The sequence below is a fragment of the Neovison vison genome, chromosome 2 (genome assembly GCF_020171115.1).
Source record: "Neovison vison isolate M4711 chromosome 2, ASM_NN_V1, whole genome shotgun sequence".
In the NCBI taxonomy this organism is placed as follows: domain Eukaryota; kingdom Metazoa; phylum Chordata; class Mammalia; order Carnivora; family Mustelidae; genus Neogale; species Neogale vison.
In genome coordinates, this window is record NC_058092.1 from 186131684 (window position 1) to 186154997 (window position 23314).

At 42.6% G+C, this 23314-nt stretch overlaps 2 protein-coding genes across 2 annotated transcripts in view; one reads left to right on the forward strand and one right to left on the reverse strand.

Moving 5' to 3' along the window:
• Nucleotides 1–311, reverse strand: part of ASCC1 (activating signal cointegrator 1 complex subunit 1) — a 109866-nt gene extending 109555 nt beyond the window's left edge. Inside the window, exon 1 of the mRNA XM_044239737.1 lies at nucleotides 194–311. The gene's annotated coding sequence lies outside the window, so the exon portion shown is untranslated. The remainder of the gene's footprint in view (nucleotides 1–193) is intronic.
• On the forward strand, nucleotides 17–14292 carry ANAPC16 (anaphase promoting complex subunit 16). Its single transcript, XM_044239740.1, has 4 exons — nucleotides 17–126; nucleotides 5151–5319; nucleotides 12058–12132; nucleotides 13435–14292. The coding sequence occupies exons 2-4, from the start codon at nucleotides 5178–5180 to the stop codon at nucleotides 13548–13550; spliced, it is 333 nt and encodes a 110-aa protein (XP_044095675.1). The 5' UTR covers nucleotides 17–126; nucleotides 5151–5177; the 3' UTR covers nucleotides 13551–14292.
• Nucleotides 14293–23314: the final 9022 nt, after the last annotated feature.

Genomic DNA, 23314 nt, shown 5'->3' on the forward strand with positions numbered 1-23314 from the left:
CGCAGCCGCCGGCACTGGTTCCCTCCGCCCGGGCGCGCGCACGCCGCCGTCCTCGTCGTTGTAAAGACGGCCGCTCTGGCTGGCCCTGGGGGCGGGGCTGTAGGGGAAAGTGCCAAATCCGCTGAGGTAAGTGGCCGAGGACTCAGGGACCCCTGGGAGCTTAGTGGAAGGGAGTAGATCCCTGGGATCCTACCTGCAGGGACTAGTAAAATGGAGAAGATAGGAGGAGAAACTGGAGCCTGCTGCAGAGGGAGTATGAGGAAATTTCCTCAGGCCGCGCCGGACCGGGTGCGCATGCGGGCGGAGGGCTGGCGCCTGCGCAGTGAGGCAGTGCCAGTGGCGTCGCCCCCTGGAGACCAACGCGGGGGACGGGGGAGGAAGCGAGCTTTGGAGTTAGTTTGGAAACCGCTGGCATTTTGCTCCTCCCCTTTCCAGCCCCTTTCTGACCCCCCCACCTGGTTTTAGCTGTTGCTTTCGTTTGGGTGGTGGTCAAGCTGCTCAAGTGCAATGATTTGTTGATGATGGAATTTAACGATTGCTTGTAATAATTTGCCATTGCGCCAGAGTACTTCCTTCTGCGTCTTCTTCATATGGAGACTTCTTCTTCTTCTTTTTTTTTTTTTAAGATTTTGTTTATTTGACAGAAAGACAGAGATCACAAGTAGCTAGAGAGGCAGGCAGAGAGAGAGGAGGAAGCAGGCTCCCCGCTGAGCAACGAGCCTGATGCGGGGCTTGATCCCAAGATCCTGGGATCATGGCCTGAGCGGAACACAGAGGGTTAACCCACTGAGCCACCCAGGCACCCACATAAGGAGACTTCTAAAGTGAAGATTCTTTTTAAGAAAATAGGCATAGGGCGCCTGGTTGGCTTAGTGGGTTAAGCCTCCACCTTCATCCTGGGTCCTGATCTCGGGGTCCTGGGATGGGGCCCGCATGGGGCTCTCTGCTCGGCGGGGACGGGGAGCCTGCTTCTGCTCCCCCCGCCCCCGCCTGCCTCTCTGCGTACTTGTGATCTCTCTCTCAGTCAAATAAGTAGATAAAATCTTAAAAAAAAAAAAAAAGAAAAGAAAAGAAAATAGGCATATATCCTATAAAAAGCAATGTTTATGAATACGAGGTCATCCTGTCGTGGGCGAAGTAAATGTTTGATCAACCTGTCACTGTGGAAACAGCCATGCTCTGGACCCGCAAAGTAGCATTGCTCTTCTATGGGGATCTCAGCTGCCCGTAGACTCCTTTACCTTAGAGGCCCCAACCCCAGACTATTGCATCATGACTATGTACTCATAAAGCAGAATTTTACTGAGCCCGGCAACCTGTTGTGTGGGAGACTTGTGTTAATACTTTAGATCTGCAGAATGTGGAAGGAAAAAAAGCCAATAGTGGACCAGCCCTCAGGACACCCCACTTCTCTGTCCCGGACATGTAACCTTTGCTGAGCCATTAGTTCTTTCATTTGGGTATTCGCTCATGAAACATTCTCATCCAGGTTCTGTGCTAGGCCTCCAGGGTAGAAAGACAACCTGTTCCCCCTTTCCTAGATCAAAGAATCCTTCCTAAACGCAGGAACCTTAAAATGAAAGTGTGAAGTGCATTAATGGGGGGCATTTCCCCTCTTCCTGAACAGATCTTTCCCCTCTAGGAGCATGCCGATTCTGTCAAATGGAGAGAACTGAAATTTTCCACATCAGTGTGTTGGAACATACTGTGGATGAAAAACTGGAATCTGCAGAGGGGGGAAAAAAAAGATTGAGGAGTAAATAACCATTACTAATTTTGGATAGCTGATATCATTGTTTACTAGGCCTGTAACTATTTTCAATGCTTTAGTTATATTAACCTTTGTGACACCATTATGAGGGAAATACTATTATCCCTATTTTGGAGATGAGGCAACTGAGGAGCGGGAAGGTTAAGTGAATTGTCCAGAGTCATACAGCAAGCTAAATAGCCAAACCACAACATGAACCCAGACCAAGAAGCTTCAGAGTCTGAACTCTAACCTCTATGCTGTTTTACCTCTCTCCCTTGGCACATGATACATGCCCACAAAGCCATAGCTTGAAGAATATCACAGCATGTATGCTAATGTTTCTAAAGCTCGGTTCTGTTTGGTCATCTATAAAATGAGAGAATTTGATTTGATGACCTTTAAGGAATTTTGTGGTTCCTGTGAAATGTTTTTAATTCATTTAGCAAACATTTATTTAAATCAGCAACTACTTAGAATAGGCCAAGCATTACGTTTGGTTCTCATGATCAGAATGCCTGCCTTCATAAAGCAGTTGCAAAGCAGGGTTTATTGTTAATTTCACTTTATCTCCTTTTCCCATCTACTGATAGCATGCAAAACTCAACTTAAATCTTTAACGCTAGAAATTACTGAAGTGTATTATTCTACCTCAGCAGTAAACTGCTTATTTATGTAACTGTAGCTTTGTGCTAATTACCCACTCCAGTTTTCAGCCCTGGCTGTTTTGTGTATTGAATGATAGTAGTTCTGAGTTTGAAAGAAAATGGGATGAAAGGGAATTCCTTTGATTTATACCCAGTTTAGAAGTCACACTGTGTCCAGCCTTTGAAGCTGTCCTGACTCTGGCAGTCCCTAGGGAGCTCTGCTGAGCAACTGATTTCAAAATATAATGTATCCCTTGCATTTGCAACTGAATAGAGCATTTATCAAGGTGTAGGAAAAAGATTAGAATTTTAAGTCTTAGGTGAGATATATAAACAATTCATAGTAGGTTCTGCTCTGAACTGATGGGAAATAAGACTGAGTACCTCCGTGCCTGGCTAAATCACCTATATACTTTGAATCCCAGCAAGAATCCACTTAGAAATTTTGTTTGTTTGTTTGTTTGTTTGTTTTTAATTTTAGAAACTTAAACTTAGAAATTTAGACCAGGTCCATTACTGCTTAAGTTCTGTTTTAAAAAGCATTTAAGAACCTGTCAAAGTATATTTTAAGCTAGTGTTGCCCAAAGGATTGGATATAAATCCAACTTGAAAAGTTGTCTCTATGCATATTAGTTGAAAGTTAAAGAACTCAGAGAAAAAAGAAAAGGTAATCTAATAGCAAGATCGACAATGTCCTTAAATTAGTTTGTATTTTTAAATAGGCTGACATTCTACTTAAAACATTTGCTTTACTGTTCCCATATCTCACTTCAGTTTTAATCATATTACTTATGGACATATAATGAAATCAGAAATCAAACTCTGCTTCCCTGACAGCCTTAAATCCTCATCACAAAACTGAGGAAACAGAACAGCCGGCATTTCGGAAATGTGCAGTATAGGATTTTTCTTGCTAGGAAACTGGATTATGTATATATAGGATTTATATCTGCATAGCATTCCTTCACTTTTTCTATTTTTTCATAAGTTCCAACTTTGGTAACAAATGTCTTTATTTTGCAACTAGCAAAAGAAGAAAAAATCAGCTAAAATTCTTGGTGGCCGATAAAGAGGGAAATTCATTTTTTAAATCCTTTTAAAGTCATTTTTTCTTTTTCTTTTTTCTTTTTTAAGATTTTATTTATTTATTTAATTGACACTGAGAGAGAGAGACAGCAAGAGAGGGAACACAAGGAGGGGGAGTGGGAGAGGGAGAAGCAGGCTTCCCGCCCAAGCAAGGAGCCGGAGGCAAGGCTCTATCCCAGGACCCAGGGATTATAACCTGAGCCAAAGGCGGACACCTGATGACTGAGCCACCCAGGCACCCCTCTTTCTTTTTTTAATTGAGCTAGAATTCCTGTAACATAAAATTAACTAGTAGCCATCTCAAAGCATACTATTCAGTATAAAGTCATTTCTTTAGTCTAAATACTAGAGTTATATTATCCAGTACAGTAACCACTAGCCATATGTGGGTATTTCAATTTCAGTTAATAATAAATAAATTTTAAGGGGTGCCTGGGTGGCTCAGTGGGTTAAAGCCTCTGCCTTCAGCTCAGGTCATGATCCGGGGGTCCTGGGATCGAGCCCTGCATGGGGTTCTCTGCTCAGCAGGGAGTCTGCTTCCCCCTCTCTCTCTGCCTGCCTCTCTGCCTACTTGTGATCTCTGTCTGTCAAATAAATAAATAAAATCTTTAAAAAATATATATATTAAATAAAATTTAAAATACAGCTCTTCAAGGGCACCTGGCTGGTTCAGTTGGTAGACCATGCGACTATTGATCTCGGAGTAGTGAGTTCAAGCCCCATATCGGTGTAGAGATTACTTAAAAAAAAATTTTTTTTTATTAAAACACAGTTCTTCAGTCACACTAATAGCCACATGAGGTTAATGGTTACCATATTGTACAGCACAGAAATAGAATGTTAGAACATTTCCATCATGGCAGGAAGTTCTGTTAGCACAGCTCTAGACCATTCTTTTTAGAAAACAAACGTCTTAGAATCTTATGTAAATGTGTAATATAATATTTTTGTTATGAACTTCTGTAAGGAATCATGTATTCAGTACAGATCTTCTCATTTGTGTTTGGGCTTTTTGATTTTTTGATATGACATAGGGTTAAACTCAGCTGCTGTATTCTTAATAAACCTTGAATTCGAAGATCATTTCATGAGCCGTTTTCTTCCAGTTTGGGAATGCCACCAAGTGATCAATTTGGGTATTACATTTGGATGGAAAAAACATTTTTCATGAAAGGACAAATATGTATTTCCTAACCAATTCCCTTTCCTTGGGAACAGAACACCATGTTATTCTGGAATTTTATTTGGAAAATTTTATAAGTGAATTTTTTGGTATGGCTTTGTCAGGATATAGCCAAGACAAACTGTCCTATGAGGCATGTTGTTTTATCATAATTTATTTCCTCAGTCCACTGTTACCTTGGCACTGCCATATCACCCCTTCATAACCCATAAATCACCCACAGTTGATCCCAAGTGATACAAGCAGTTTGCTAATGATAGGAAGTAGTGTTTTAAGTAGAAACACAGAATAAACATATTTCACTTAAAATCCTGAGAAACATTTTTGTCTGAGGCATCAGTAAAAGATTGTGGGAACAGAGAGGGTAGAAAAGGGGGACCTAATTATTTACTAAACTGTATGCTGATTTTTATGGCAGCTAGAATGAATTGTTGTCACTCTCACTTCCATAAACTTGCCAATTGCTGTTTTTCTTTCTCTGTAGTGAAGTGAGAATTCTGCTAGAGAGGAAATGGCTGCCTCTTCATCATCCTCCTCAGCTGGTGGGGTCAGTGGAAGTTCTGTCACTGGATCTGGTTTCAGTGTCTCAGACCTTGCCCCACCACGGAAAGCCCTTTTCACCTACCCCAAAGGAGCTGGAGAGATGTTAGAAGGTGATCTCATGCTGCTTTTTGCTGAATAATTGGATTCTGACCTGCAGTGAATATTAATTGTAAAGAAGCTATTAAGTGGATTAGAGACAAGTTTGCCCTGATTTCAGCTCCACATTTCATCTCTTGTCCCCGTTTCAAAATATTATTTGAAACACAAATCTTTCTCCAGACTCATAATTTTGGAGCTGAAAAAGGCTTTGGAAATCAAGGAAGTCATCTAGACTTACTGAGACCCAGGAAAGTTAAAGTGCTTTGACTACATTAAAGACAAAGTCAGCACTGGAACCAGGAATTCTCTTGACCTCCTGTTCCAGTTTGCTTTATCCTGGTGCTTTATCCTGGCACCAGTCTGCCTCCCTATGATGAGTAGGTTTGATGTATTTTTTTCTAATGTAATTAATCTACAGATAGATCAACCTCATCAAATAGGTTCTAAGTGGAAATAAAAACTATTTACACCACTATTGTATGAGAAGATGGCTCCCCTGGCTCACTACAGGACAGTGCTGTGTGGTTTTCCTAGCACTGGAGCTGGATTTGCATCAGATCATCCACCATCTTACTCAGCACCCATTTGCAAACTGGCTGGCCAAGATCAGAGTACAAGCTGTAAGCACAACACTGCATTGATACCCGAAATTCATTGGATACATGTCACTTTAGGAGCTAGACCAGTAAACTCTTAATAGGGAGTATAAAGAGCTTATTTAAAAGAGCTTATTTAAAAATGCACATTTCTGGCCTATCTGAAAGATGCCGAATTGGTCTAGGGTGCAGCACAGAGTGTTTTGACTAACATTCAGGGAATGCTCATGAAGAATTGGTCCATAAGGATTAAACTGTCATGCTTTGAAAAAAGTCAGCAAAGAACCTATTAAGGATTCAAAGTCTACCTGATTCTAGCACTTTTGTGCTTAGGTGTATATTGATCTTTTTTGCTTTAAATTGCAAATTTTGGTAAGTACATTTAAAAATCAATCCAGAAATCTCTGAGAAAGGTACAAACTATAGTTAGGAGTCAGCTTTTTAGGGTGAACTTGATTCATTTTTATCAGGTGGAATGAGTTTTGAATTAAGCCAGGACAAACAGAAGAATCATTCGTGACAGAGAAACATGGGAAGACTGGGACCACAGGCCTCTCTAGAATTGGTTCAAATCACAATTGAATAGACAATCAGGTAGTATAGTCAGTGATAAAAATGAGATGTCCATACTTCTGTCTTTGCCTTTTCATTTTCTTCAGTTGTGTTAACTGAATACTTGAGTTTGTATCACTGACTCTGGACATAGTGAACAATTGGGGCCTTTACCATATGTGGCACTAAAAATACAACTTCAGTTTATGCAGCAGAGACCTGGTGTTAAGGAACTTGCCCACAAAAATCAAAAGTTGGAGGCACTTAAATTGCTTCATGAGTCTGATAGCAGCAGAAGAGGAATCAGTATTTAACAATGGACTCTAAAATTGAAGTCATTTAAATTCTAGCTACAGGAGAAATTTAATACAGGAGGTACTCCTTAGTCTCAAAGCTATAAGCATTCTGTATCTGTATACACCAGATTACTTAGAAACATTAAAGAAGAAAGGCTACTGAGGTTAGTCTGAATGTTGATGTTATAACAAGTTCTATCCATTTTTATTCCGTCCCAGTGTGTTTCATGGCGGAATGTGTTGGCTTTCTGTTGTAGGATGAATTTATATAAGGTTTAAATTAAAAATGCACAGTTTTCATTCCCTTTCTTAGGTTTAAAGTTTTAGCTATATTTTAAAGCTACTTAAGGACAGACTATGAAAAATTAGAGATGGTAATCCCTGAACTATCCTAGTCAATCAAGAATGTTAAATTGGGGGTGCCTGGGTGGCTCAGTGGGTTAAGCTGCTGCCTTCGGCTCAGGTCATGATCTCAGGGTCCTGGGATTGAGTCCCGCGTCAGGCTCTCTGCTCAGCGGGAGCCTGCTTCCCTCTCTCTCTGCCTGCCTCTCCATCTACTTGTGATTTCTCTCTGTCAAATAAATAAATAAATAATCTTTTTTTTAAAAAAAGAATGTTAAATTGAAAAGGAGTACTCCTAAATGAAATTTAATAAGGATGATAAATTTGGAAGCATCTTCTATCATGTTTATAGGTGATGCTGTTATACAGTTAATCTAATGCACATGTACCTGACCATTTTTCTTACAGTACTTTAACCAGCTATGAAAGCAAAGTAAGAAAAGTTGCCTTTTCAGAGTAAGGAAGAAAAGCAATCAGGATCCAAGGTTGGATACTGTTTTTATTTTAATTTTTAATTTTTTATTTTTTTTAAAGATTTTATTTATTTGACAGACAGAGATCACAAGCAGGCAGAGAGAGAGGAGCAAGCAGGCTCCCTGCTGAGCAGAGAGCCTGATGCGGGGCTCCATCCCAGGCCCCTGAGACCATGACCTGAGCCGAAGGCAGAGGCTTTAACCCACTGAGCCACCCAGGTGCCCCCAAGGTTGGATACTGTTTTTAATCTTAACAGGTTCAACTTGATCTTGCGTCCTTCTAGGTCTAAGGATAAGAAACCCAGATAATGTACTGTACTTTATTATTTATGACTTAACTTTATCATGCATCCAGTCTCTAACAGACACCCTCACTTAAGCAATGTGTACACAGCCCCCAGGTTACCAATGCTTCTACTTGGGATTTTTTTGACCTTACCATAATGCACAAGCCATATGCATTTAGTAGAGAGCATACTGAGTTTTGAATTTTGATCTTTTCCTGAGCTAGCGACATTTGGTACAGTACTCCCTTGGGATGCTGGGCAGGGACAGGGAGCCACAGTTCTCAGCCACATGATCACCAGGGTAAACAACCGATACACTTACAACCATTCGGTACTCATACAACCATTCCTGGTTTTCGCTTTCAGTACAGTATTCAATAATTTACATGAGATATTTGATACTTTATTATTTTTTTAAAGATTTTATTTATTTATTTATTTGACAGAGAGAGATCACAAATAGGCAGAGAGGCAGGCAGAGAGAGAGAGAGGAGGAAGCAGGCTCTTTGCCAAGCAGAGCCCGATGCGGGGCTCGATCTCAGAACCCTGGGATCATGACCTGAGCCGAAGGCAGAGGCTTTAACCCACTGAGCCACCCAGGTGCCCGAGATATTCAACACTTTATTATAAAATAGGCTTTGTGTTAGATGATTTTTTTCCCAACTGTAGGCTAATGTAAGTGTTCCAAGCATGTTGAAGGTAGGTTAGGCTAAGCTATGATGTTTGGTAGGTTAGGTATATTAAATGCATTTTCAACTTGGTATTTTTAGCTTAGGGTGGGTTTATCAGGATATAATTCCATCATAAACCAAAGATCTGTACAGCAGTTTTTAGCCCGTGGCTAAGATTGTCCTCCCCCAGTTTAGTGAGCAAATTAGAGACTGCCTTCCAGCCCAGAAGTAGCTGAACTTTTGTGGTATCATAGGCTACTAAAACATAAATTATCTGATATTGTCTTATTTCCTGCTGTGAGGTAATTTTTTTTTTTTGAGGTAGTATTCTTTTAAATAAACTTGATAGCATCCTATTTATTGGAGTTGGCATGATGTTAGGTTTGGGCAACTTACTGAACTTTTCACTACTTAATAATCTTTGCTTGTCTCGTAAGAGGAAAGCGATGCATTGTTGCTTGGTGTCTTACAAAGGGTTTGATTACAATTTCTAAATAGAAGATAGATTGCCCCTGCTGACTCCTCTCTAGAGAAATTCCAGGCTTTAGATTGGTGCAGATACCACATCTAATAGGATGTGACTTTGTGGTTAGTACAGAGCTGCAAATCAGTGGAAGTGTGTTCCATAGGCATACAGTGGTAAAGTGATATGCAGGTACCTTTTTGAAAGATTAGCTTACATCTTTTTGCTTTGAAGTTCATTGCCAAGGGAAATATGCAAATGTTATAACTTAAGCATTTTATCCTAATATAGCACCTGTGATTAAATGTAAGTGGGAGGTAGCACTTCTAGAATCTTCCAAATACATACTGGCCTGATCCTTATAGCCCATAATCCCCACTGCCTTGCATGAGATCCCAAAGTTCAGGATCAAACTACTGAGAAGTGGGCTCTAATTCTTTATGCTTTGCTCTTTCTAAAATAAAACTTGAGTTAAATAATTTGACTCTTGAAGCAAGGGTATGAATAGGGTAATGAACAGTGGCATATTTACATAGTAAACTGGACAGTCAGTATAAAACTGAATTAATTGAAAATCAAAGTTTTTTGCTTAGTTTAGATGATCTGCTTACAAATGGCTTCCATTCAGCCAGAAGAATGGGGGAGGGAAGAGGGGATAAGATCATATACCATATAGTACAATATATAGAAAAGAGGTTGAATTTAAAGAATGTAACACTCTTTCTAAGGTGTATAGCAATTTGTGAAATAGTATTTTGAAATAATACATAATGTTGTGTGCATACATTAATACATAATATATATGAAAATAAGTACATTTTCATTTCTTTTTTAAATTAATTTTGAATATAATGTTGGACAGAAACAGAATGCCTGGGTGGCTTAGTCGATTAAATGTCTGCCTTTGGTTTGGGTCCAGGGTCCTGGGATCGAGTCCCATGTTGGGCTCCTTGCTCAGCAGGGAGCCTGATTCTCCCTCTGTCTGCCACTCCCCCTGCTTGTGCTCTCTCTCTCTCTCTCTCTAAAATAAAAAAATAAGTTGTTTAAAAAAATATATTGCACAGGGGCGCCTGGGTGGCTCAGTGGGTAAAAGCCTCTGCCTTCGGCTCAGGTCATGATCCCAGGGTCCTGGGATCGAGCCCCTCATCGGGCTCTCTGCTCAGCGGGGAGCCTGCTTCCTCCTCTCTCTCTGCCTGCCTCTCTACCTGCTTGTGATTTCTGTCTGTCAAATAAATAAATAAATCTTAAAAAAAAAAAAAAAAGATTCTATTTATTTGAGAGAGAGCAAGCAAGAGCACACAAGCTGTGGAAAGGGACAGAAGGAGAGGAAGAAGCAGGCTCCCTGCCAGATCAGGGAACCCAATTTGGGGCTTCACATGGGTCTTGATCCCAGGACTCTAAGACCATGACCCAAGCCGAAGACAGACACCCAACCTACTGAGCCACCCAGGTGCCCCGCCCCTTTTTTTTTTTTTTTTAAGTACTCTCTAGGCCCAACATTGATTTGAACTCAGGACCCCAAGATCAAGAGTCACATGCTCTGCCAACTAATCTAGCCAGGCACCCCTCATCATCCTAAAAATAACTTACATTATTTTACCAGCAAAAATGGGTTTATTCAGCAGTAGCAAGGAATTGTAGCTGGGGCCAGGCAAGCAATGGCAAAACCATAGTCATGTCCAGAGAACAAAGGATTGGGAGAGGACTATATATTGGGGGTTGGGAGATACTATATATTATAAACAAAAAGGCCATTGGCACAAACTAGGCATTTGTGAAGTGTAGTGGCTTTTCACTGGCTGAGTAGTGACAGTTTCTCAGTGGCTGGGTTGTTGCCGGCAAGGAGAAAACCCTTTCTTCGTGCTGCTGGGTAGCAAAATAACAAGACTTCTTCCTGCTGGGAAAGCAAAATTTGCCTCCGCACCTTAGAAGTCTGAGATTGACCAGGAGTGTTAGGACATGAGAGCTCCCCCTTCTGGCCTCCTGACTCTATTTCAAATGAGGTTTCCTTTACTTCTACAACCAGGACTTCTGAAATAAGGTCAACCTTGTGTGAAACACAGCAGGAAACCAGAAAGTGTTACTCCTATCTCCTTGTCACTTAATAGCTGGCTGACACGCCAGCCCATGATTGATGGGTGAGTGCTTGACACCTAGTAGTGCTGGCATGAACTACCACCTAAAAAAAGACAGCTGTGTCCTCTTCCTCCATTTGTTTTAGGATTTTTGCAATAAGACACCTTCCCCAAATGGTTACTACTACGTTTCTAAAAGTCACATTTTCCTATATGAGCTCTGTATCTTATGGGGTATATGTTGCCATATCAGCCCTTGTCTGACAAGAACATGAACTAGCTGATGTTTCACAATCATCTTCCCAGTGCTGTTGTGACTGAATTAGCTACCTTCTTGTTGCCAGTTCTTGGAACCAGTACAATGCTACGTTCTGAAATTGCACCATACTCTTATCGCCATGCAAATTGCAGTGTTTTGGTTCAGTTGGAAAATCAAGGTTACAATTTGCGTTTACAGAATAAAATTTCCCAGCAGTGCTTTGTGATGGTCATAGTGATGTAATTTGATATATTAAAAATCAACAACAGCTCTTTCCCCCTCAGCTTTACTTTTCAGAATGAAAGTGATTCAGAGTTTTGACGTGCCTTTGTATTTTGATAGCACAGGAGCCACGTGGCCAAATGTGTCTGATGTCAGTGTTTGCCTGACATGCAGAATAAGAGAACATTAAGAAACTGTCAGGTTAGGAGGGGAGAACTGTTGACCAGGACATCACACTGAGGTTTCTTATTTTTGTTTTTTTAAACATTATTTTTAAACTCTGAAACAAGTAGAGGGACTGTTGTAATATTCTAGGTATAGAAGAAGTAGCTTTTATAGCAGAGCACTGTTCGTTCTCAATGAAACAGAAGCCCTCTTTGTAAACACTGAAAACTGGACCCTGAATGTGAAAGCAGGGAAAAGAATAGGCACGCTCACCTGGTTTATCAGAAGCACATTCCTTCAAGCACAAATCCTTCAAGCACATTAAAACTTTTCCTCTTCTGTTTGTAGATGGCTCTGAGAGATTCCTCTGTGAATCCGTTTTCAGTTATCAAGTGGCATCTACACTTAAACAGGTGAAACATGGTAAGCACATGAGTGTTTGTATATTAACCGTGAGAATAAGTTGGGGTGGTGTGGGGAAAGGATGATTCAGAAAGATCAGTGTGCTTTGTGACAAAAACTCCTGGAACTCAACAAGGCTATTTAAGTGAACTTTCTAAATTACCTGTAGACAAAAACATTCTATGATCTTAAGCCAGACAAAATGTCCACCTTGAGGCTCAAGGCTGAAGTCAGAAGGTTTAGTTTTCTAAAAGAGGCAGTGCTTCCTGCTCCTCTTGTGTTGCTTTTTCCTCCCCTTTCTGAAACCTTTTGTTGTTGTCCCCTACTGGTTACCATCATCTTCATTCCTCAGGTATATAGGTAATACTTTATGGTCTGTCTGCCTCTGAGATCCTGGTAGCACTATGTTTTCCCACCAGACCATTTCTCCGTTGAAGGCATAATGTGGGAGGGAAAGCTGCAATTGCCTGGAACTCTAGGACTTTAGTACACAAATCATTATGGCATGGAGGATACTTTTTATTTTTTCTTTTAAGATTTAATCTTCTGACTAGCATAGAATTAAGACTCTAACACTTGAATATTAAGGGGGAAAAATCCTCCTAGAAGTTACTTTTTTTTTTTTTTAAGATTTTATTTATTTATTTGACAGAGAGAAGGAGATCAAGTAGGCAGAGAGTCAGGTAGAGAGAGGGGGAAGCAGGCTCCCTGCTCAATCCTAGGATCATGACCTGAGCCGAAGGCAGAGGTTTAACCCACTGAGCCACCCAAGCACACCTAGAAGTTACTTTTTTTTAGATGGTTTTTTTTGGTTTTTTTTTTAGATTTTATTTATTAATTTTCGAGAGCATAAGCCAAGGGATGGGCATAGGGAGAGGGAAAGAATCTCAAGCAGACTCTGTGCTGAGCACAGAGCCCAACATGGGGCTCAATCTCATGACCCTGAGATCATGACCTCAGCCAAAACCAAGAGTTGGACACTCAACCAACTGAGCCAGCCAGGCGCCCCCTTTTAGAAATTATTTTTAAGGGGCACCTGGGTGGCTCAGTGGGTTAAGCCGCTGCCTTCGGCTCAGGTCATGATCTCACGTCCGGGGATCGAGTCCCGCATTGGGCTCTCTGCTCAGCAGGGAGCCTGCTTCCTCCTCTCTCTCTCTCTGCCTGCCTTTCTGCCTACTTGTGATCTCTCTCTGTCAAATAAATAAATAAAATCTTTAAAAAAAAAAAAAGAAATTATTTTTAAACCAATGATCACGTTGGTGGTTGGTGACTGCCTCATGGGAAATATGTTGTATTATATATTGCCTCCTTGACTCTTTACAGATCAGCAAGTTGCTCGGATGGAAAAATTAGCTGGTTTGGTAGAAGAGCTGGAGGCAGATGAGTGGCGGTTTAAACCCATCGAGCAGCTGCTGGGGTTCACACCCTCTTCGGGTTGACCTTGCCGGGATGATCAGCTCTGGTGCACAGCAAGTGCAGGGCCAGCGAGGGACTTTTCTTGCAGCATATGCAGCCATCCAGAGATTCACAGCTCCATTGCTGAATTGTTAATTCACATGCATACTTGGTTTCTCTGTTTCTGTCCACAAGCAACAAATACTTAAATGTGTGATCTTGCAGGGAAATTTTTTGTTTATTTGTTTAAAAAAGTATTGAGAATCAGATTAAGACAATCGGCATCAGAGAACCGGAGGTTTAAGTTTAAGAAATATTTTTAAAATTTTACAGGCCAAGTAGGACACATACCGGAATTGGCGCACTGAATGACAGGAGAGACGTCTCTCCTATCATACGTCTCTCCTGTCATTTCATGCAGTGCCTGGAATCCTCACCAGTCAAATCTAAGATCAAGATCGGGAGTTACAAAACACAGTGTTTCTGACCTAAAACAGTTCTTCATGCAGATGAATGTGATTTCAACTCAGGACCTGTTCAAATGAGGAATTTTAAAATGTTCGGGTTTTTTTCTATTTTTAGACATCTAATTCTATAGATTCTAACTTTTTCTAACCTCTTCTAGACATGCCAAATACTGGCGAAAAGAATTACTTTTTGAATGTTGAAGCACTTGTAAAAATAAATCCGTGAGCAAAATCCTTTTAAACACAGAAATCCTGAGTTCATCATGTGGGTGGGCTCAAGCAATTCTGTAGCAAATAAATCCTTTGAAAGAGCTCCAAATTGGTTTCTTTATCCTTTGAAAGTCTCAGGGATCTGGGATAGGGGGAAGAGGCCAAATTACTTTTTTTTTTTTTTAATTTGACAGAGAGAGAGATCACAAGCAGGCGGAGAGTCAGGCAGAGAGAGAGAGAGAAGCAGGCTCCCACCAAGCAAAGAGCCCGATGCGGGGCTCGATCCCAGGACACTGAGATCATGACCTGAGCCGAAGGCAGCGGCTTAATCCACTGAGCCACCCAGGCGCCCCCAAATTACTTTTTATAAGAAGGGAATCTAAAAACATTTCTCCTGAACAAATGATAGATTTCCTTTATCTCAGGAATAGTTGTCTTTACAGAACTTGATACAGAAAAACTTGGAAAGCTAAGGGATGGCCTTTGTTCTCCCTCCCAGGATACTTGGGAAAATCATTTATTTAAGATTCTATGCTAATTTTGCCTTGATAACATTGGCCTTTCTCCTCGGTGATAACCTGTACCTGACCTGCTTACAGTTGCTTAATTATGAATACATACAGTCCCAATGGCAATTGGCCCTAATCTCGGGAGTTCAAAATGTTGAACACATACTACCTGATAAGGAGGTGATGACCATTGAGTCAGTAATCTGACTCATAGAATCTGAGCACAGGGATGTTGAAGACCTATTCATGGTCACATAGCCCAGGCAGAAAGAAATCTTGGAACTTGGAATAGATTTCACTTGATTGATAATTCAGCCCACCTCTCTTATCTCTAAAGCACTGTCAGAGCATGGATGACCAGCCTGCAAACTCACCCATTTCCACAATAATAATACTCAACCCAATCAGATTCCATATTTGGAAGCCATTGAGTTTCCTAATGTACTTTTTAGCACCCACCATCTCGACAATTACCAAAGGGAAATAAGACAGACCCAGACTACAGTAAGCCTGGAGGTGACATTTCCAGTGACAGTTGAGAAGGGAGCTCACTTGCGCTCATTTGTTTCATTTGCATAACTGAAGCCCAGGCGCTTCCTTACCTCATCTTAGCTTTTGGTATTGGGACTTAGAGAATTTTTTTCTCTTTAGTTGGCCATTTCTTTTTTATGACTTCAGGAACTGAAGAGATCCTACAGTTGAACAGAAATACTTTCTGAAGCCCCTTTAACAGTGATCCTTCAGCGTCTCCTGAGTGCTGCCAGAACACAACCCTCACCATCTTTTGAAGATTGCCCCCCACCCGGCACCTTTTCTGCTGCTCCTCCTTCTTAGCATCCACACAACTCTTGCTAGCATGCTTTGAGCTTGAAGCCTCCTTGCTGTGTATCTGTCCTCTCCCCCGCACTCACTGTGTGCCCCTCACAGGCATTCATTATGTTTTCAACATCACTGCAAGATACGTAATGCCCCCAATACAGAAGAGGAACTTAAAGCTCAGAATGAGCATTACTTGCCAAGTCTGCACAGCTAAATAAATGGCCAAGCCTGGATTTGAACTCCAAGTCTGTTAGCTTCCAAAGCCGAGATTATTTTAGATGCTCCAAGCTGCATCCCGCTGACCCTGACCCAGTGCTTTGAACAAAGAAAAATCCTAAGACCTTTTTTTTTTTTAATCATAAAATGAATTAACTACCAGGAGGAAATAAGCTTTGTCACTAGTCTCCCTTCTTCCCAATGCTTAGTGGTAAGGGGTCTCAAGCAAAATGAAGAAACAGCCTCTTCCTTTAGGAACTGAGACAATTAGCTATATGTTCATGTCTACATAACTTTTTATGCTTCGGTATGGCACAAAGGTAGTTGGATGCTCAAGAGACACCTCCGTGAGCAAGGAGGGCAGATGGCAGCTAATGACCAGGACGGCACAGCCAGCCATCCTAAGAAAGCTGACGGTAAGGGTGTCTCCTCAATTAAATGTTTTGCTGATCCCAAAGCATTTTTCCATATGTTGTGTGTTGATTCTCACATCATCCTTGTGAGATAAATGAGGCAAGTATTATTTTACCGTTGAGGAAAGAGGCACTGAGAAGGTGAGGTACCAAGATTATTAACTAAGATTATAGTTAATAAACAAGGGAGCTAGTCTTTTGAATTTCTGTCCCTGTGGGTTCTAGTTCATAAGATACGAGCAAATCTGAAGACAGAATTTGCTGTTAATAAAGTGATTCAAGTCAGATCTGAAGACAGAATTTGCTGTTAATAAAGTGATTCAACTCAGTCTGATACATAATTCCATACAAGTGTCCCATCTCATGAGATAGAAATCAGAAACTTAAATAAACCTGGTTTTACTCTTACATCGTTGAACAAAAAATTTACTTTTTAACTTCGCATTTAATTACCCAGGATCGGCATTAAAGTCCTGACTTTATACTGATCTGCTTAAATGTCTTATCTACTAGTGCCACCCCATACCTGGTATGAACAACCGTGGTGTAGAACTCTAAATTGAGTTCCTCGATGAAGGACTTCTCCACTCTGTCCAACTATTTGCAGACTATGGCTTCCCTTCCCCCACATGGTTGGAGGTCCTTTAGTCCCTTGCTTCCAGCCACAACACCAGGTACTAAGGTGGTAGAAACTTTGGACCTTAAGGCCAAGTCAGAAATAGAAGAAAGGAGATAGGACCAGGAGAGGTCTGTCATCCAGAAGGAAGAGGAGGAAACTGCCCAGGATGTGGTACCCTTTCAGACAAACCTAAGAGATATCACACTGATGGAGGGGGCCATGCTGCCTCTCCCTGTCTTTTTGCCAAAGCACCTAACTCTGCCTAAAATATCTGGCCAGGTCTCCTTGTAATTGCCAGAAGTTCCACCCACAACAATCCTTGCCACAGCAGAGAGTTTTAAATAACATACTTGGGAAAGTCAAATCTTGGGTTGCAGGCAGAGTACCAATAATACCGGATCTTTTCCTGTTTCCCAGAGCTGACTTTGGGATGGAGGTGGCACCACGGGTGAAGAATGGGGGAAAGAGACTGGAACATGATAGTTTACCGCTAGCCTTCCTTGTTGGTTTGCATCTGGTCAGAGGGGGCATCTCGGAATTGTAGAGCTGAAAGAGACCTTGAAGACCATCTAGTTCACCCCCCGGGTTTACAGCTAGGATGTTGAGATCTTGTCTGGCTCATTCACTGCTATATACTCAGTACCTAGAATACTACTTGGCATGTAGTAGGTGTGTTATAGATATTGAATGAATGAATGAATGAATGATGAGTTTGCTGTGTGTTTGCCCCGATGTAGAAGCTATGGTAGCTGTTGAGAGTGCAACATCCATAATGGAGTAATGCCTAAGGTTATTGAGATAAGGTAGTGGGCAGAGCCCAGATCACAGCCCGCAGGTCTCAGTAATGCTACACCGATAGGTGGAAGCTATGGGAAAATGGAAACTGTATACCAAAGCAGCCATGTCTCTCATGATCCCATCCTTGTGAGGAGCCAAGGTAAAGGAGGCTAGTACCTCCCTGTCCTTATGGGCTCCTGTCCTGCACATGGGCCCAGTGGTAGTAGCATCATGAGCTAACCTCCACCTCTCCAGATACTTAATAGAGGGTTTATTTTTCAGAATCAGCTTGTTTCATTTTTATAATATAAGCTCTTTAGGACAAATAATAAAACAACACAATTTATTACCAGGAGTAGCAGAGGGGCTGTTCCTTTCCAAATGTCTTGTTATTCAACACACATTTATTGAGCACTTACTATAGGTCTAGCATCTGCTAGATGCTGAGGATATGCTGTCAAACAAGACACAGTTACTAACCTTGAAGTTATAAATACATTAAGAGAGATAAAAGACCCGATTTTAAGTGTAAAACTTGTCTGATGGGGGAAAGCATGAAATGTTGTAAAATCAGAGAGAGCTAATCCAGCTGAGCAAGGGGTCAGAGATTTCCCAGGATGATGTTTTTAGACTGAGACCTGAAGAACAAGTCAGTGGGGTGGGAAGGAAGTACGTCTGGGTGGAGGGAATAAAATATGCAAAGGCCCAAGGAGCAGAAAAGGCATCATGCTTTTTTTTTTTTTTTAATTTTATTTATTTATTTGAGAGAGAGACAGTGAGAGAGAGCATGAGCTAGGAGAAGGTCAGAGGGAGAAGCAGACTCCCCATGGAGCTGGGAGCCCAATGCGGGACTCGATCCCGGGACTCCGGGATCATGACCTGAGCCGCAGGCCGTCGTCCAACCAACTGAGCCACCCAGGCATCCCAGGCATCATGCTTTTAAGAAGCTGTAGGGTCTGTTATGGTTGGTTCGTAGCGTATCAGACTGGAAGGATTTTGCTAAGGAGTTTGAACTTCAAGCAGAGAACACTGGGGAATCCTTAAAGGGTTTGAATGACAAGATCTGGTTTCACTTCGGAAGTTTAGTTGGAGTTGGAGGGAATGGTGGCGAATCAGTGGCGGTAAGATCAGATCCTTTAGGAAGCTATTGTAGAAATCCAGATGAGATGACTGCAGCCTATTGGGGATGGGAGATGGAAGGATAGATTTGGTTTGAGAGTTGCTCAAGAAGTATCCTATACAGGGCTTGGTGACTGGTCAAACTTGGAAAACTCAGGGAGGACACACAGGTTTCTTTAATCAGTGGCTGAGGGACCAGGGATACTATTTACTGAGATAAGGGTACAGAAAGAAGAACAGATTCAAGATGTCCAATAGGCAGTTGACTATGGATTGACAGTGTGGGAGAGTGCGCTGGGCTGAAGTTAGATTTGAGACTCACCAGCCTAGAGATATTTATGAAACCAAAGGTCAGCGGGGGTGGTGGAGAGAGCCCATGGAGCGAGAAGAGAATCAGACCAAAGAGAGATCCCCGAGGAACATCTACACATAAGGGACAGACAGAGGACTAGAAACCGAGGAAAGTAACAGGCAGGAAGTCACCAGAAAAAGAGAAAGTGAAGAGTGTGGCATCATGGAAACTGAGGAGAGAGGACATTCTGAGGAGACTGCAAATAGCAATATTGGTGTGGTTAAGTAATGAAGTGATAGATGGATTTTACCAAGGAGATCTTTGGTGACTTTCTCTCAAGAGCAGTGTGGTACAATGGAGGCCGAACCAGACAACTGTGGGTGGGAAAGTGAACAGAAGGGGAAAACATGGGGGCACATCTAGGCAACACTTTTAAGAAGTTCAACAGGGGGCACCTGGGTGGCTCAGTTGGTTAAGCCTCCGACTCTTGCTTTCAGCTCAGGTAGTGATCTTAGGGTCATGAGATTGAGCCTCATGTCTAGCCCCATATTGAGCCCCATGTGGGGCTCCGCACTCAATGGGGAGCTTGAGATTCTCTCCCTCTTTCGCTTCCCCCTTCAAATAAATCAACAGGGAGAAAAAGAAGAAGTTCAAGGGGAAGGGGAGATAAACATGAAGGACAGAGAGGGTGACAGTTAAAGGAAGATGCATAGTCAAGACATTTGTTTTTTTCTTTTCCAATGGGAGAGGTCGAAGAGAAAGAGGGGATAATTGAGGATATAAGGTTCCTGGGGAAGTGGGAGGGGATGGGATCCAGAGCCCAGTGTCAGTGATTACTCTCAGAGGGAGGGCAGGCAAAAAGGATAGTGCTGACGTGGGTAAATGTGTAGGTGAGGTGGCAGGAAGCTGAGGGAGTTCCCATCAGATGGCTTCTATTTTCTCTGTGAAGGAGGAGACAAGTCGGTCTACTGCCTGTGGTAAGGGGCAGGAAGAAGTGGCAACAGGGGGGTTGGGAACAGTCCCTGTAAAGAACAGGAGCGAGCTAACTAGGGTCAGAGGATTGCCAAGCACACTCAGGGGTCAATGGCAGTTAGAGTCCCTGAATTTGCAATGGCACTAATCTTTGGGGAAGTGTACCAGCAGCCCTGTAAGCAGCCCAGCAGTAGATAGGGAAAAAATGAAGAATTAGTGGTTATAGTTTTGCATGGTAAGGACAAGAGGGTAAGCAAATTGTCAGTCTAGGGCTAGCAAGGAAAGGAAGTAAAAACAAAAAGATGTCACCAGAGAGAAACTAGAAGGGCCAAACATTTACTTAGGGCCTACTGTGTCTTTGGTAATATGTATGGGAAAAAAGAAATACAAGGATAGAGCAACAGTCCCAAACTTGGCTGTGCCCCAGAATCGAGCCTAATAAAAATGCAGGCTCCCTGGCCTCATTCCTGGGGTCTGAAAGGTCTAAGGTCAGGGGTTTCATGTGACCCTTCCACTGTCAGGTTTGGGAACCACTTGGACCAATGGGAAAAGCAGACAAGTAAATAGACTTATGGAACACATACAATGCCATAACTCCGTGACTCTGGTCTTTTGGGGTACTGTGGAAGCCAAGAGGGCTTGGAGAGGGAATGACAAGGAAATTTTCCTAGAGAAGGTGAGCCTTCTGGTGAGCTAGAGTTAGCTGAGCAAAGTAGGGAAGACGCCAAATTAACGCATTCCAAGGACAGGGAACAGCCTGTGCAAAGGCAGGGCAGCGTGAAGTCACCCACCCCATTGGTGGAGCTCCTAGTCATTTGGTGTGGCTGGAGCAAAGGTTGTAAACAGGGGAGTGGTGAGATCTCTCAAGAGAAGGAAGCAAGGACCAGATTGTTGGGAGCCTCGTTCAGTGTGCTCCGTTGTCCATCAAAAGAGCATTTCTCTAACACAGCCAGCATGCACTTAAGAAAGAGGCCAACAAATACTATGCAGCCATCAAAAGAAATGAAATCTTGGGGCGCCTGGGTGGCTCAGTGGGTTAAGCCGCTGCCTTCGGCTCAGGTCATGATCTCAGGGTCCTGGGATCGAGTCCCGCATCGGGCTCTCTGCTCAGCAGGGAGCCTGCTTCCCTCTCTCTCTCTGCCTGCCTCTCCATCTACTTGTGATTTCTCTCTGTCAAATAAATAAATAAAATCTTTAAAAAGAAATGAAATCTTGGGACGCCTGGGTGGCTCAGTTGGTTAAGCGGCTGCCTTCGGCTCAGGTCATGATCCCAGAGTCCTGGGATCGAGTCCCACATCGGGCTCCTTGCTTGGCGCGGAGCCTGCTTCTCCCTCTGCCTCTGCCTGCCACTCTGTCTGCCTATGCTTGCTCTCCCTTCTCTCTATGACAAATAAATAAATAAAATCTTTAAAAAAAAAAAAAAAAGAAATGAAATCTTGCCATTTGCAATGGCAAGAACTAGGATGGATGGATGGAACTAGAGGGTATTATGCTGAGCGAAATATAAGTCAATCAGAGAAAGACAATTATCATATGATCTTTCTGATATGAGGAATTTGAGAGGCAGGGAGGAGGGTTGTTGGGGATAGGGAAGGAAAAAATGAAACAAGATGGGATCAGGAGGGAGACAAACCATAAGAGGCTCTCAATCTCACAAAACAAACTGAGGGTTGCTGGTAGGGGTAGGAATGGGGTGGTTGGGTTACAGACACTGGGGAGGGTATGTGCTGTGGTGAGTGCTGTGAAGTGTGTAAGCCTGATGATCCACAGACCTGTACCCCTGGGCCAAACAATACATTATATGTTAATAAAAAAAGAAGAAGAAGAAGAAGAAGAAGAAAGAGACCAAGAATCCTGGCTTTCACAATAAATAACTTAGAAAGCAGGCTCCTCGAGCCTGGAAGGGTTCGATGAGCTGGTATAATGCGTCGGATGTGATCTTTGCAGGCCACTAGGTGGGGAACGGTATTTTTGCTCTGACTAGAAACTGAGCATTTTCAGATTTGTATTTACTTAACTTGTAGGGAAAGGCAGATGTCCTAAGCTCAGTGAGAATTATTCAAGGAGCCTCCCTTCTGGGCTCTGAGCCAAAAGCCAGAATAAGCAGCAGCCTGAAGTGATCAAATTTAAAGTATATGGACATTGTGTAGAGTTGTTCCCCTCCAAATGGTTTCTCCTCCTTTCCTTGACCCAGAAAGCCTGAAGTAAGCTCACACGCCTCTTCCCATCCCCACCCCCGCCCCACTCCTTATTCTCAGAAATCTCCAGGCATATATTTGAAGATAAAGCACACAAGCACAGGCATTTCATTCGTTTAGCAAACCCAAAGGTTATGTTTGGGGGCTGTTGAAGTCCGATTCCACCCACTTAACTTTCTGCAGAGTCTCCAAAATATAGTGAATCTGGAATATTCTATGAAGTCAGGACAATGTGGCTCTCAGCACATACTCCCTGAAAGACAGCCTAAGACTTTGCTATCCTGGACTAGTGTCTGCTCACAGAAGACTCAAGGCTCATTCCATGATCCTATGTCAACATTCAAGCTTACAAAGCTTTTTGAAAGCACTCCTGATAATGAGAAGGGAAATCAGACTCTCCCAGCCAGCCTGCGTTTGCAGCTAGAATGCCAAGTGCTAAGGCCTCCAGAGACCAAAGGACTCAAAAGCCAGGAAGAAAGCAGGACATCATTCCCAGGCCATCTCTCAGTACCGACAGTATTCATTCCTAGAGCTAGACAAGAAGCAAGAAAGGCATCTGGGTGGCTCAGTCAGTGAAGCGTCTGCCTTCAGCTCAGGTCATGATACCCGGGGTCCTGGGATGGAGCCCCTGCTTAGCAGGGACCCTGCTTTTCTCCCTCTTCCCTCCCCCACCCTGCTCATGCTCTCTCTTGCTACCTCTCTCGCTCTCTCTCAAATAAATAAAATCTTAAAAAAAAAAAAAAAAAGAGGGTCTGGAAGTTGCCAGTTTAATACTCTTAGATTTAAAAGCTGCTGAGGGTGGGCGCCTGGGTGGCTCAGTGGGTTAGGCCTCTGCCTTCGGCTCTGGTCATGATCTCAGGGTCCTGGGATCGAGCCCCGCATCGGACTCACTGCTCAGCAGTGAGCCTGCTTCCCCCTCTCTCTGCCTGCCTCTCTGCCTACTTGTGATTTCTCTCTCTCTCTGTCAAATAAATGGATAAAATCTTTAAAAAAAAATAAATAAAATAAATCTGCTGAGGGGGATGGGAAAGGCTTCCATACTGAAAGCATGCGTAACCGTGAGCCCCAGGCTTAGAAGGAGGAAGACCTCAGTGTAGGAGCAGGGTGGTGTGCTCGCACTGGGAACCCTGACAGTGGTCATCGTGGCTGGTATGCAGTGAGCTTTCTTGGATGTAGGCATTGTGCTAAGCACTCTCA